This window comes from Carlito syrichta, unplaced genomic scaffold (genome assembly GCF_000164805.1).
Source record: "Carlito syrichta isolate Samal-C Ts95f unplaced genomic scaffold, Tarsius_syrichta-2.0.1 Scaffold301952, whole genome shotgun sequence".
Taxonomy (NCBI): Eukaryota; Metazoa; Chordata; class Mammalia; order Primates; family Tarsiidae; genus Carlito; species Carlito syrichta.
In genome coordinates, this window is record NW_007246048.1 from 194012 (window position 1) to 210371 (window position 16360).

General features: G+C 42.3%; 1 protein-coding gene across 1 annotated transcript in view; it reads left to right on the top strand.

The window, feature by feature from the left end:
* GRK4 (G protein-coupled receptor kinase 4) overlaps positions 1–16360 on the top strand; it is an 81434-nt gene that overhangs the window by 34501 nt on the left and 30573 nt on the right. The window contains exons 6-7 of the mRNA XM_008055776.2: positions 7683–7775; positions 10515–10578. Coding sequence (XP_008053967.2) covers positions 7683–7775; positions 10515–10578 — 157 coding nt within the window. The remainder of the gene's footprint in view (positions 1–7682; positions 7776–10514; positions 10579–16360) is intronic.

Genomic DNA, 16360 nt, shown 5'->3' on the forward strand with positions numbered 1-16360 from the left:
CACGCCCGGCTAAGTTTTTGATTTATTGTAGAGATGAGGTCTCGCCAAGTTGCCCAGGTGAGTCTCGAACCCACAGGCTGAGGCAACCCACTCACCTCAGCCTCCCAGAGCATGGGATTACAGGCTGAGCCACCGAGCCCGGCTTAATTTTTTGATTTATTGTAGAGATGAGGTCTTACCAAGTTGCCCAGGCTGGTCCCGAACCCGTGGGCTCAGGCAATCCTCTCACCTCGGCCTCCCAAAGTGCTGGGATTATAGGTGTGAACCACTGTGCCTGGCCTATTCTGCATTTTCTTATAGTTTGAGGTCTTACATTTAGGCCTTTGATCCATTTAGAGTTGATTTTTGGGAATGGCGATAGGTAGGGATCTTGTTTTGATCTTCTGCATGTGGTCAGTCAGTTTCCCCAGTACCATTTACTGAATAGGTTTTCCTCTCCTCAGTCGTTGGTGGTGGAGGGTTTATCAAAGATGAGTTGGTTGAGAAATTGAGGTTTTGCTTCTTGAATCTCTATACTGTTCCATTGGTCTATATGCCTGTTCTTGTACCAATTACCAAACTGTTTTGATTATTGTAGTTTCATAGTAGAGTTTAAAGTCTTAGAGTGTGATACCTCCTGCTTTGTTTTGTTTTTGTTTTTGCTGAGGATTGTTTTGGTGATTCGTGGTCATTTATGTTTCCATATGAATTCCTGTATTGTTGTTTCCAGGTCTGAGAAGAGTGCTGCTGGTAATTTAATGGGTATTGCATTAAATCTGTAGCTTGCCTTGGGTAGGATGGCCATCTTAACAATTCCAATCCATGAGCATATAATATTTTTCCATTTGTTTGTGTCATCTTTGATTTCTTTGAGCAGTGTTTTGTAGTTCTCATTATAAAGGTCTTTCATGTCTCTGGTTAGGAAGATGCCAAGGTATTCGTTTTTTTTTTCTAGCTATTGTGAATAAGATTGTGCTTTTTATTTGGGTTTCTTTTTTTTTTTTGAGTTGGAGTCTCACTCTGTTGCCCAGACTGGAGTGCAGTGGCCACTCCCAGCCACCGCAGCCTCAACCTGCTGGGCTCCGGCGATCCTTCCACCTCAGCCTTCCAGGTAGCCGGAATTACAGGCATGCGCTACCACGCCCGACTGATTTTTTGATTTATTGTAGAGATGAGGTCTCGCTGCCCAGGCGGGTCTCGAACCCACGGGCTCAGGCAATCCACTCACCTTAGCCTCCCAAAGGCACGGGATTACAGGCTGAGCCACCGAGCCCGGCTTATTTGGGTTTCTGTTTGCTTATTGTTGTGTATAGAAATGTGACTGTCTTTTGCACATTGATTTTTTACCCTGAGACTGTGCCAAAGTCCTTTATCAGTGCAAGGAGGTTTTTGACAGATTCTCTTGGATTATGAATCATGTTATCTGCAAAGAAGGACAACTTGACTCCCTCTTTTCCTATTTGGATACCCCTGATCTTCTCTTGTCTGGTTGCTATAGCTAGGACTTCCAAAACTATGTTGAAAAGGAGAGGTGAGAGTGGGCATCCTTGTCTTGTTCCAGTTTTCAGGGGAAATGGTTCCAATTTTTGTCTGTTTAGCAGTATACTGGCTGTGGGTTTCTCGTAGATGGCTCTTACTATTTTGAGGTATGTTCCATCTGTGCCTAGATTTTCTAGGGTTTTTATCAAGAAGAGATGCTAGATTTTATCAAAAGCTTTTTCCACATCTAATGGTATAATCATGTGGTTTTTGTTTTTACATCTGTTGGTGTATTTAATTACGTTTATGGTCTAAAAAATTTTGAACCAGCCCTGCATCCCGGGAATGAAGCCTACTTGGTCATGGTGGATGATTTTTGAGATGCATTGTTGAATCCGATTTGCTGGGATCTCGTTGAGAATTTTAGTATCTATGTTCATCAAGGATATTGGTCTGTAGTTCTCTTTCTTTGTTGGATCTTTACCTCGTTTGGGTATCAAAGTGATGTTAGCTTTGTAAAATGATTTGGGTAGAGTTCCATCTTTCTCAGTTGTCTGGAATACTTTCAGTAGGATTGGTATCAGTTCTTCCTTGAATGTTTTGTAGAATTCTGCTGGAAAGCCATCTGTTCCAGGCCTTTTTTTGAAGGTAGTTTTTTTATGACATAGTCAATTTCCTGGATTGTTATTGGTCTATTTAGGGTCTCGATTTCTTCTTGTTTCAGCTTGGGGAGGTTGTTTGATGTCTGAAAGTCCTCTATTTCCTTTAGGTTTTCCAGTTTGTTTCCATATAATACTGTACATATAATCTTGGATTTCTTCAGGGTCAGTTGTGACTTGATCTTTTGCATTTCTGATTGTGTTTATTTGGGGTTTTTCTCTCTTTTTCTTGGTCAGTCTAGCTAGGGGACCATCAATCTTGTTTATCCTTTCAAAGAACTAGCTTTTTGTTTCATTGATTTTTTTGTATTATCTTTTTGTCTTCTATGTCCCGAATTTGGTTTTTTATTTTGGTGATCTGGATTCTTCTGCTGAAGTTAGGCTTTTGGTAGTCTTGCTTTTTCAGCTCCCTTAGGTGATTTGTTAGGCTGTTAACTTGTGATCTTTCCATTTTCTTCATGTGTGTTTGTAGAGAGATGAATTCTTCTCTTAGTACTGCCTTCATGGCATCCCAGAGGTTTGGTAAGATGTTTCGTCATTTTCATTTGTTTTCAGGTATCTTTTAATCTCTGTTTTGATTTCCATGTTGACCCAGGAGTTGCTTAGCATCATGCTGTTTAGTGTCCATGTCTTTGTGGGTTTTGGGGAACTTTGTTGGTGTTGATATTTATTTTTATTCCACTGGTCTGAGAAGGTACATGGCATGATTTCAGTCTTGTGATATTTTTTATGCTTCATTTATGGCTGAGGATGTGTGAGTTCATTCCATGTGATGATGAATAAGAATGTATATTCCATGGCTGTTGGGTGGAATGTTCTGTAGGTATCAATTTGGTCAAGTGTCACGTTCTGGATCTCCTTGTTGATTTTTTGTCTTGATGATCTGTCTAGGGTCATGAGTCGGGGGTATTTAAGTCCTGAGCTATGATAGTGTTAGAGTCAATATTTTTTTTAAGTTTACCTAGAAGCTGCTTTATGAAAGTTGGTGCACCTATGTTGGGTGCATATATGTTTAGGATATATGTTTAGGATGGATATTTCTTGTTGCTGGACTGAACCTTTTATCATTATGTAATGACTTTCTGTATCTTTTTTAATTTTTGATAGTTTAAAGGATATTTTGTCTGATATTAAGATTGTGACTCCTGCTTTCTTTTGTGTTCCGTTTACCTGAAATTTTGTTTCCTGTCCTCTTACTTTGAGTCTGTGAGTGTCCTCTCTGGTGAGATGAGTCTCTTGGAGACAATATATTGCTGCCTCATTGTATTTTATCCATTTTGTCATTCTATGTCTTGTCAGTGGTGCATTTAGTCTATTCACATTCAGGCTAATTATTAAAATGTGAGAGTTTATCCCTGTCATGAGGTTCTTATAGAGTTTGATTTTGTTGTTGCTGTTTGTTTTCTTTCTTTTGATTTTTGGGTGGATTCATGTATGTTTTCAACCTTTTTCCTGCATTCTTGCGAAGGGCATTGTCATTCTATTATTTCTTTCTTCTGTGTTTAATACTTAAATATTTCTTGTAGAGCTGGTCTGGAGGCAGCATAAACTCTTAGGGATTGAACATCTGGGAAACATTTTAATTCTCCATCACCACTGAAGCTTAGTTTAGCTTGGTGGGTAATTCTTGGTTGAAATTGTTTATCTCTGAGAACTTTGAAGATTTGGTGCCAAGCTCTCCCCGCCTGAAGTGTTTCTGTGGATAAGTTTGCTGTTATTCTAATTGGTCTTCCCCTGTAGGTAGTCTGACCTTTTTCCCTTGCTGTCTTTAGGATTTTTTTTTTTATACCTTCTTTGTGTAGGCAAATTACTGTGCATCTAGGAGTTGGTCTACTCATTTGTCGTCTTGCAGGGATTCTCTAGTATTTGAATGGTCGTGTCACTGATGAGATAAGGGAAGTTTTCTTGGTAATTTCATGGAATGTTTGTTCCAGGGTGGTCTCTGTCTCTCTTTCTGCCTTAGGAAGTCTAATTAATCTTAGGTTCAGCCTCTTAAAATAATTGCTCATCTCTTGAAAGTTTTGCTCTGTGTGTGGTTTTTTTTTTTTTTTTTTTGAGTTGCAGTTTCACTCTGTCACCCAGACTGGAGTGGCAGTGGCATGCCTCTGGCCACTGCAGCCTCGACCTGGACTCTGGTGATCCTTCCGCCTCAGCCTTCCAAAGAGCCAGAGCTACAGGCGCACGCTACCATGCCTGGCTAATTTTTGATTTATTGTAGAGATGAGGTCTCGCCAAGGTGTCTGGATGGGTCTTTAACCTGTGGGCTCAGGCAATCCACTCGCCTCGGCCTCCCAAAGTGCTAGGATTACAGGCTGAGCCACCAAGCCCAGCCTACTCTGTCTTTTTAAGCTTCTTTTCTATGTTTTTGGCAGTTTGGGTTAGTTCCATATTTTGGTCCTCAAGCTCTGAGATTCTTTCTTCTGCTTGGCTAATTCTGCTTTCCATGCCTATCAGTTTGTTATTTATTTCATTCACTATATCTTTATTGCTGTTATCTCATTTATCAATACCTTCATTCTTTCCTCTTGTCTCTCCTCGGTTCTACTTATTCTCTCTATTAATGTCTTGATATCTGAGTTTGTGGTTTGAGACCAGTCATTCTGGGGGCCCTTCATTGTTTATGTTCCAAAGTCTCTATTCTCAGTGGCTGACCTCCCATATTCTTCTTTCGGTTTTTTTTTCATTTGTGTAGATTTTCCTCCCTCATTTTTTCCCCATCTTCTTTAATTCTGTTGTTCAGGGATGGGGGGTAACTTTTACTTCTGTTTGCTCAATCTCCTATTCTTCCTTAAGTTGATCCTCTGGCTTTGTTCAATTCTGAAACTGGACTGTGGGTAGGGGAGGGGGGCTGTATTTTTTGCATTTTTGAGATTTAATTGAGGAGGGAGCTATGATTCAGAAACCATCTGCAGATCCCCAGTATCTGCTGACAGGTGTATGGGCCCCCTGGAACCTGCTTCTCACTGCCTTACAATCTGTCCATGCAGTGGAGGTATATGTTTGCCCTCTGAAAGCAAAATGATGTAAGCAAAAGGAAAAGAGTGGAAAGAGAAAGGGGGATGAGAGGAAGGTGGAGAGAGAGAAGAATAAGAGGGAAAACAAACACATGTACCAACTAACAAATGAAAAGAGACATAAAGACAGTAAAGCTAAAAAAAAAAAACTAAAACAAGCCGGGCTCAGTGGCTCAGCCTGTAATCCTGCGCCTTTGGGAGGCTGAGGTGAGTGGATTGCCTGAGCCCACGGGTTCGAGACCCGCCTGGGCAGCGACACCTCATCTCTACGATAAATCAAAAAATCAGCCAGATGTGGTAGGACATGCCTATAATTCCGGCTACTTGGAAGGCTGAGGCGGAAGAATTGCCGGAGCTCAGCAGGTCGAGGCTGCGGTGGCTGGGAGCGGCCACTGCACTCCAGTCTCGGCGACAGAGTGAGACTCCAACTCAAAAAAAACCAAAAAACAACTAAAACATACAATCATACAAATACAGAAACCAACAACCTCCCTCCCACCCCCCACTGATGTACTCTCCCTCAAAAATACCAGTACGCAAACAGAAACTCCAAAAAAAAAAGCAATAAATGGCTGGGCTTGGTGGCTCAGCCTGTAATCCCAGCACTTTGGGAGGCCAAGGCAAGTGGGTTGCCTGAGCCCGTGGGTTTGAGGGCAGCCCAGACAACTTGATGAGACCTCATCTCTACAATAAAATAAAAAATAGCCTGGCGTGGTAGCACATGTTCCAGCTACTTGGAAGGCCAAGGTGGAAGAATCACTGGAGCACAGAAGATCGATGCTGGGGTGGCCATGAGTGTGCCACTGCACCCCAACCTGGGTAACAGAGTAAGACTCCAACACACACACACACACACACACACACACACACCAATAAAATAACAGAAACAGAGCAAGTATGAAAGCGTAATCAGAAACGGAAAGAGAAAAAAACTAAAACAAAAACAAACAAAAAACAAGCAAACACAAACAAACCAAAAAACCCCCGCTCTGAGGTCATTCCTGTAAGTCCAAATTCCTTTCCGCTCTGCTCTCCAGCTCCTCTCCTCTGCTCTCAGTGCTGGCTGATAGGGTTGCTCTCAGATGCCCCAGGCCTACTGTGGGAGGAGGGTGGATCAGAACTGGACTCAACCAGCTTGCTGCCTGTCAAGTCTCCCACTCAGATCTTATGTGTCTGTGTCTGATCCAGCTTGGGGAGGGGCTTCTGTCACTACGAGTTTGATGAGATAACCTCTAAGTCCCAAGTTGGAGGCTGGGTGGAACTGGGCAGGGCAATGCAGGTTTCTGTCTGGGCCCAGGACAGAGAAAATGGCTCTGGTTGGCATTTCCTTACTCGTGGTGGGGCTCCTCTCCAGTTCTTCCCATCTTCTCTTTCCACGGATCTGGGTCTCTAGATCACAGGTGGTGGTGTGGGCTGGGTGCCAGGTGATGAGAATCAGCTGTATTTGGCAGGCTTTTCTCAGGAGAGTACCGAGAGCAGCAGATGATCCTGCATCCCAGCAGCTTTAATCTCAGGGTGGTGAGGGGTTGTAGTCACCTCCGCAGGAGGGCCCCGGGTGCATGAAACCAAGTCTCCCCTTAGATGGACTTTCACTCACCCCGACATGTACTCACTCATGCAGGGAGTCTTTATGGACACTCGCTTTTGTGGAGACTCTCACAATCCAACCTGTCCCATCGCCACCTTGCCAGTCTTCATCTCTTTTTGTGGGATGTCAGAGAAACCAGGAGGGGCCAGTATTCAGTCCATACCTTTGTTCTTCAAATCCCTCCTCTGGGCATGTACATATCTTAAACTGTTTCTTGTACATGTGCACTAAGAAACATGAAATAGTAATAATACAACTATAATAAATGTTTTAGAGGTATTAATTCGGCCGGGTGAAGTGACTCAGTCAGTAATCCCAGCAGTTTGGGAGGCTGAGGCAAGAAGATTGCCTGAGCCCAGGGGTTTGAGACCAGGCTGACCAACTTGCTGAGACCTTGTCTCTACAATAAATCACACATACACACACACAAAAACTAGCTGGGCATGGTGGCATGCATCTGTAGTTCCAGCTACTTGGAAGTCTGAGGCAGAAGGATTGCCTGAACCCAGCAGATCAAGGCTGCGGTGGCCATGAGCATGCCAGTGCACTCCAGCTTGGACGACGAGTGAGACTCCAACTCAAAAAAAAAAAAAAAAAAAATATATATATATATATATATATATATATAAATTCATTTACCACTCACCATAACCCTGAGAGGTAGGGATGATTATTATCCCTATTTTTCAAAAGGAGAAACTGAGGCCAAGGAGGTCAAATAACTTACCTCAGTTCCCTCAGGAAAGGGTGCCTCCTTCTGTTATTTATTTTCATTGCTATATCATGGCTATTTTCACTGATAGCTTTGGAGCCTGATATGGACTTCTATAATTGCAAATTCAATATATTGAATTGTGTGTAATGATTGACTTGTCCATATTTGGTGCTCATTAATGCACTAAAACAGTTATTTTTACATTGTAATGCAGCAAGTATATATAATTACATGAAATCTTTTTCTAGGATTGTCCATAACTATCTAAAAGGGAAACCATTTGAAGATTACCAAGAAAGCTCATATTTTTCTCAGTTTTTACAGTGGAAATGGCTGGAGAGGTATGTACTATTTTAAAACTCAATAAAAGCTGATAAAGGTGACATGTATTTGTAGTTCCAGTTACTCAGGAGGCTGAGGTAGAAGGATCACTTGAGCCCACACGTTTAAGGCTGTAGACTGTAGTAACATTCGTGTCTGTGAATAGCCGCTATACTTCAACCTAGGCAACATAGTGAGACCCTATCTCTTAAAAAAAAAAAACCCTCAGTAAAACAAGTAGTAACTTCTCATAATGCATATTGATTGATGTATACATTTCGATCTGTCAAATACTATTAGAAATCATGAATTGGTCAGGTACAGTGGTTCATACCTGTAATCCTAGCACTTAGGGAGGCTGAGGCGAGAGGATTGCCTGAGCCCATGGGTTTGAGACCAGCCTGGGCAACATGGCGAGAGCTCATCTCTACAATATATAAAAAAGTGAGCTGGGCCTGTAGTTCTAGCTACTTGGAAGGCTGAGGCAGAAGGATTGCCTGAGCCCAGCAGGTCAAGGCTACAGTAGCCGTGAACATGCCACTGTGCTCCAGCCTGGATGACAGAGTGAGACTCTGGCTCAAAAAAAAAAAAAAAATCATGAATTGTATATGATATTTTTGTACAGAAATTATTCATAGGCATTATATAATTTTTTGTAATTTAATTGACTGTTTTCTCTATTTATTTATTTATTTATCTATTTATTTATTTTGAGTTGGAGTCTCACTCTGTCGCTCAGACTGGAGTGCAGTGGCTGCTCCCAGCCACCGCAGCCTCAACCTGCTGGGCTCCGGCGATCCTTCCGCCTCAGCCTTCCGAGTAGCTGGAACTACAGATGTGCGCTACCACGCCCGGCTAATTTTTAAATTTATTTATTTACTTTTATTTCTCGCCAAGTTGCCCAGGCGGGTCTCGAACCCACGGGCTCAGGCAATCCACTCACCTCAGCCTCCCAAGGCGTGGGTTTACAGGCTGAGCCACTGAGCCCGGCTTGTTTTCTCTATTTAAAATAGCAGTTAGCCCTGGTGGTACAGTGACTGGAAAATGAAACATATCTTAGATATAGTGGGTGAGACTGCAGTCTAAGTCCCTGCTCAGTCTTTTTTACTGGCTGTGTGGCCTCAGGCAAGTGACTTAGACTGTATGAGTTTCAGGTCGGTCCTTGTTCTACAAATAAGAGGTAACTGTAGAATCTACTTTATTGGACTGTTGCAGGATTATCTGGGAAATCTGTGTGCAATGCTTATAACACAATGTTTGGTGTACAAAATAAGTGCTCAAGAAGTATTAGCTACTGCTAGTGTTATTGTTACTATTATTACCATTACATTGATTAAATTTCCAGTTCTAGCTCACGCATGCTTCTTTTGAGATGTTTGTATAAACATCTTTTTCGAGGTTCTTTTTTCAAAGGATAGTACATGCTGTATATATATGTATGTATATATGTCATTTTTTCTTAACAGCTTTGACAGATTCAGAGCCCTGAAATTCATATAGTACAGAGTACTTTATTAAATATGCATATATAACTCATCTCTATTTGAACACACATGTACCTTGTACCTATATTTTAAAATGTTCAGAAATTTTTTTTTTTTTTGAGTTGGAGTCTCACTCTGTCGCCCAGACTGGAGTGCAGTGGCCGCTCCCGGCCACCACAGCCTCGACCTGCTGGGCTCCAGTGATTCTTCCGCCTCAGCCTTCCAAGTAGCCGGAATTACAGGCATGTGCTACCATGCCCAGCTGATTTTTTTGATTTATTGTAGAGATGCGGTCTCACTGCCCAGGCGGGTCTCGAACCCGTGGGCTCACAGGCAATCCACTCACCTCAGCCTCCCAAAGGCACGGGATTACAGGCTGAGCCACTGAGCCTTGCTCAGAAATGTTTTAATTTGGGAAAATTCCCAGGAAAATACTCATAGACTAAGACTGTACCATAAGTTATAAATATTTCCTAGTCCTGCCTGATTGCAGAGCTTTCTTTAGTTAGCAAGGATAATTGGACTGTTCTGCCTCTTGCTTCAGCATGTTCTTTTTTTTTTTGAGTTAGAGTCTCACTCTGTCTCCCAGACTGGAGAGCAGTGGCCGCTCCCGGCCACCGCAGCCTCGACCTGCTGGGCTCCGGCGATCCTTCTGCCTCAGCCTTCTGAGTAGCTGGAATTACAGGCACACGCTACCATGCCTGGCTGATTTTTTAATTTATTGTAGAGATGTGGTCTCGCCAAGTTGCCCAGGCGGGTCTCGAACTTGCGGGCTCAGGCAATCCATTCACCTCAGCCTCCCAAAGTGCGGGATTACAGGCTGAGCCACCGAACCCGGCTCAGCATTTTCAATAAATCTTAATGTTAATTAAGATTAATTGCTCCTCATGCAAGTTGAGAGCTTTCCCACTAGAGAGAGGGAGCCATAGTCCCTCAGCAAAGATAAGAGAGAGCCTTTGTCTTGGGCCTTCCCTTTGAGCAGTACAGTTCAATAAATAATGCTAAGACAAGCATGGGTAGGCTTTCTGCTTTAAAATAACCTTGAGGGCCATTGCCTTGCTAAGCTATGGTGTGACCATGTGCCCTTTGAACTATGACCTGGCCATGTTTTCTTAAGCTTTGGCACCCTCCCCTGCCTTGGGGAGGTAAATCTCCTGTTTCTCTATCTCTCTCTCCCCCCACCCTCTTTCTAATTTAGTTTTTAAATAAACTATATTTTCTAATCTAAAAAAAAAATGCCATGTGAGACCTGAAACTTTTTTTTTAATTCATTAGGCAACCAGTAACAAAGAACACGTTTAGACATTACAGAGTTCTAGGAAAAGGCGGATTTGGAGAGGTGAGTAATGTGTGCCAGTTAAGAGCAGTGCTTCCAGCTAGGTAGACAGCAAGGTTATCGAAAGACAGTATATTCTGTGGAGGTCTAGTCTCCGGTGAGTAGGGCCTGAATTGCGGGGAGGGAATGAGAAAAGAAAGACAAAGAGACAGTGGAATTGGGAGATCTCTCTCCTCAATAGGTGAGAGTAAGTTTATTTATTTATTTATTTATTTAAAGAATCAATCTGCTTTATTTATTTATTTATTTATTTTGAGTTGGAGTCTCACTCTGTTGCCCAGGCTGGAGTGCAGTGGCCGCTCCCAGCCACCGCAGCCTCGACCTGCTGGGCCCCGGCGATTCTTCCACCTCAGCCTTCCAAGTAGCTGGACCTACAGGCGCACGCTACCACGCCCGGCTAATTTTTTTTGATTTATTGTAGAGATGAGGTCTTGCCTGCCCAGGCGGGTCTTGAATCCGCGGGCTCAGGCAATCCACTCACCTCAGCCTCCCAAAGGTGCAGGGTTATAGGCTGAGCCACCGAGCTCGGCAGTAAGTTTATTTTTATAGCATGTTTTTTATATAGGACAAAACTATATAAACAAGAAATATCTTAATGTTAGCATCAGCTGGGAAAAGGTTAATGTTTGTGACTTTTTTGGCAAGCTTATTATAGCACTAACATCTTTGTTTTTTGTGAGTTTAAGTAAAACTATTAACATCTGTGTTTTTTGAAGTTTTGAGTAAAGTTATTATTAAAGCAGGCTATATCTGGCCAACGCAGACTAGAGGTCACACCATCTGAATTTTACTAAGTCAACATTTTTAGGGGCAAGTATCAAGGGAAGGAGATACTGGCCAAGCCACATTGGAGCCAGGCCAGGAACACAAGGACCTTGTCAAGCTTGTGTTTTTTAAGACATAAGGACCTTGTCTTTTGTCTTATGTCTTTTGTCTCCTTTAGTATTCACTTTAGCAATGTGCTATTTCTTTACTGTGCATTTTAGCCAACTGTGAGAATTGAGATGCTCAAAAATCTTTTTTTTTTTTTGCTCAAAAATCTTGCTGAGGTGTTTGAGACCAGCCTGGGCAACTTGGCGAGACCAAGTTGTAGACAATAAATTAAAAAATTAGCCGGGTGTGGCTTCATGTACCTAAAGTTCCAAATACTTGGAAGGCTGAGGTAGAAAGATCGCCTGAGTCCAGCAGGTCAAGGCCACAGTGGCTGTGAGCGTACCACTGCATTCCAGTTGGGCAACAGAGTGAGACTCCGACTCCAAAAAAAAAAAAATCTTTGTGACTTCACATTCTAGTTCATAATTCTGACAGAAGCTGGTTTCCCACACTTGATGCTCAAACTCAGTCATTTTGTCCAGATTGAAAGATTATTCTGGAGCTGGGCTCGGTGGCTCAGCCTGTAATCCCGCTCCTTGGGAGGCTGAAGTGAGTGGATTGCCTGAGCCCGCGGGTTCGAGACCTGCCTCGGCAACTTGGTAAGACCTCATCTCTACAATAAATAAAAAAAAATTAACCGGGCGTGGTAGTGCACGTCAGTAGTTCCAGCTACTTGGAAGGCTGAGGCGGAAGGATCCCCGGAACCCAGCAGGTCGAGGCTGCGGTGGCTGGGAGCGACCACTGTACTCCAGTCTGGGCGACAGAGTGAGACTCCAACTCAAAAAAAAAAAAAAAAAGATTATTCTGTTTCTGTATTATGGAATTTTGATTATTCTACTTCCATAATTTAAGACTAGCCTAAAATTCATGTAGTACAGTGTATATTATTAAATGTGTTCATTTAATCCAACTCCATTCGGATATATGAGAGGGGACCCTCCCGAATAAAAACCAATTAATTTTTGAAGATAGGTCCCTTGTAATACAGGCTTCCCTGCTAGATATGTGTTCTAGGAACCCATTGACATCAGTGTATCAGCTAGCATTGTTGTGAGACGTTGCGTTTAGCCTCGGTGAATTTTTTTTGGAGATTCTTTCAAAACATCTGCCCATTTCATGATGGGTGATTTTCAAGTGCACTTGCCCAAACCATGCTGTATGTTTAGCATGAGCCCCTGTCCCACCCTCCCTATTCACCTGATTTCACCTCACCTTTTTTTGTTTGTTTTCCTGGATCATAAAAGTCCTCACAGGGAAATGTTTTGCCAATGTAGAAGAGGTGAAACAAAAAACAGCAGAAGCATAAAAGGCATCAAAATTGATGAGTTTTGAGCAGTGGAAAAAGCATCTCAGTAGGTATATTACATCAGACAGAGAGTACTTTGAAGGTGACTGAGGTTTGAACATGTAAGAATAAATATACAATTTTTTTTTTTTGAGTTGGAGTCTCACTCTGTCATCCGGGCTGGAGTGCACTGGCATGCTCACAGCCACTGCAACTTCAATCTTCTAGGCTCAGGCAATCCGTCCACCTCAGCCTTTCAAGTAGCTGGAAATACAGGCACGCGCTACTACACCTCGCTAATATTTTTGATTTATTGTAGAGATGAAGTCCTGCCAAGTTGCCCAGACTGCTCTCAGACCCCTGGGCTCAGGCAATCCTCTTACCTCAGCCTCCCAAAGTACAGGCTTGAGCCACCATGCCCGGCCCACAATTTTTAAATAAATAAATTCCAGGTTTTTGGGGTCCCCACTCATACATACGTACCTTGCACCTGTTTCAAAAAGTGTTTGCAAATGTGTCAGTTTGGTCACAGACTCATGAGAAATATTCTTTAAATATGATGGCTCTCCTTGGTAGAGACCACCCACTGGAGGAGGTGGATAGAAAACAGTATGTAGTTCTGGTTTGGTGATTTAAAGAGATGTTAATTACCTCATTAATTCCCTGGAGGGATCATATTCAGTTTAGGAACTTGTAAATCCTAAGAGCTAGGCAAGTTGTTGGGAAACCAACACTCTTTTTAAGTCAGAAGCAGGTTACACTGCCCGGATGTGCTTGAAATCATGCCTGGTCCCTTATTACAATTTAAAACGAAAACCACCAGCATTGCCTTGAAATTAATTAGAAAGCTGACCTGAGAGGCATTGCACTACGAGTGAGATCTGTTATACATTTTTGCAGTTTGACAGGGTAAGAAATTGGTCAAAATAGTTATCATTTCAGAAGAATTGACAGTATTGTCCCTCTGATACAATTCTGGAGACTGATTAGAATATGTTGCCTAATCTAACTGAATGCTTGTTCAAAACTTCGTCATGATAGATTTTTCTGTAAGAAATTCATCCTCTGAATATGTACCAGAAAAGGAAAGCCATTTTGTCTCTTCAGCTCTTTCTATTCTGCCTTTCATGATTTCCAAGTATAAAGACTCAGATTTTGTCAAAGAACAGGAAAAGAAGTTTCTAGGACATGGATCTTGCATTTACAAAATAATGAAATTGCAATTATAGCTGCATATAAGTTTTTAAAATTTATCAGTCCTAATAGGGCTCAGTAGGGATACACTAACAAATTTTAATTGTTGTGAAAGACTCAGTATATTTATGATTTTATGGATTACTTTTGAATATGCTTACTTGGGTTTTCAGACAGATTATTGAATGGATGAATAAGCAATGGTGTTTTTTGTTTTTGTTTTGTTTTTTTAGCTTAAAAACATCAGAAGTTTATTTCTCACAGTTTTGGAGTCTGAGAAGTCAAAGACTGAGGTAGATTTGGTTTCTGGTAACAGCCCTCTTTCTGGCTCACATTCTAGCTGTGTTCTCACATGGCAAAGGGGATCACAATGGTTGTTTTTCACAGACTTGTTCTGGAGGTGTTGTACTTGAAGTCATGGTCCAAAGGGCATGAACAGTCACTCCTTTTCTATACTGAATGCCTGTCAGAAGGAGTCCTACTGGTCCTAATGCAGAGACAGCCTCGGTGCCCTTTAATCAAGATCCCAAGAGTGCATTTGCTTTTTCCAAATGGGAGCATTTCTTCCAGTGGGTCTGAAAGGGCAAACATAGTTGGTCTTATTTTGTCAACAGTAATTCTTTTGCTTATGTCTGAAGTCCCCCAAAATCCATTTGTAGGGTCCTGAGGCAAGCACAGTGGAGAAAGATTTGGGTAGATATCTCTGCTTTCATAGTTTTAGATGCAGCAGAATAGTGGAAAGAATTGGGCAGACCTGAGATCAAGTTCCTGCTCCATCACTTCCACCTGTGTGATCCTGGATTCACCTCACGAACTAATCCTTAGCATGGGAATAATGCCTGATACTCTTGCCTGTTTTCCCTTCCTTTTCTTTGATTTGCCAAGTCCACTTAAAATAATGAGCTTGTCTATGATGAAGAGTTGCGAAGAGATTTATGTGCCAATGGTCAGAAATTTATTACATAAACTTTGGACTGGGCATGATGGCTCATGCCTGTAATCTCAGCACTCTGGGAGGCTGAGATGAGAGAATTGCCTAAGCCCAGGGGTTCGAGACCAGCCTGGGAAGCTTGGTGAGACCTCATCTCTACAATAAATCAAAAAATTAGCTAGGCATGGTGGTACGTGCCTGTAGTTTCAGCTACTTGGAAGACTGAGGCAGAAGGTTTGTCTGATCCTAGCAGGTTGAGGCTACAGTAGCTGTGATGATGCCACTGAACTCTAGCCTGGGTGACAGAGTGAGACTCTGACCCCAAAAATAAATTGGAATAGTCATATTTTAACAGAATATTTATGACAGGAAAACAGTCACACTATAAGATGTTTAAAAAGAGACTATGGGCTGGGCATGGTGGCTCAGCCTGTAATCCCAGCACTTTGGGAGGCTAAGGCAAGAGGATTGCCTGAGCCCGGGGATTTGAGACCAACCTGGACAACTTGGTGACCTCGTCTCTGCAATAAATCACACACAAAAATAACTAGCTGGGCACAGTGGCTTGTGTCTGTAGTTCCAGCTACTTGGAAGACTGAAGTGGAAGGATCACCTAAGCCCAGCAGGTTGAGGCTGTGGTGGCTATGAGCATGCCACTGCACTCCAGCCTGGGTGACAAGAGTGAGACTTCAACAACAACAAAAACCCCCCCAAAACAAAAGAGACTATGAAATATTACCTATTCTACAACGTGAGTCAAATTTTGTCTTAAAAAGCTGAGGTGGTGGCTGTAAGAGAGAGAGAGAGAGAGAGAGAGAGAGAGATTCATTCTTGCAAACACATGTATAAAGGTGGATATATCGCAAAATATAGCAAAATATAAACAAAAGTTACCTTGGAATTACAGGTGAGTTTCTACCATTGTCCTTATTACTGCCAATATTTTCCACAATGAACTTTATATTACTTTTACCATAAAAATTATTTATTGGCAGATAAAATTATATATCATGTCTTGTGTTTACTTTTAAAACAATCCTCTGTGTGGATGTGTATGTGTGTTTGGTGTATAGTTTCTGGGGGTCAGAGAAAATACAGTGGCTATATGTTGATGACCTGGAAACTGGGGGATTGGAACCTGGGGGCTTATATGTTTGAGAATTTTCATGACGTAAAGGAAAACTAATATATAAATATTGCTTTAAGAACTAACAAAATAGGGCCAGGTGTGGTGGTTCAGCCTATAATCCCAGCACTTTGGTAGGCCGAGGTGAGAAGATTGCCTGAGTCTGGGGGTTCGAGACCAACCTGGGCAACTTGGTGAGACCTTGTCTCTACAATAAATCAAAAAATAAGCCCGGCATGGTAATGTGTGCCTGTAGTTCCAGCTACTTGAAAGGCTGAGGCAGAAGGATTGCCTAAGCCCAGCAGGTCAAGGCTGCAGTGGCCATGAGAGTGCCACTGCCCTCCCACCTGGGCAACAGAGTGAGACTCCTGCTCAA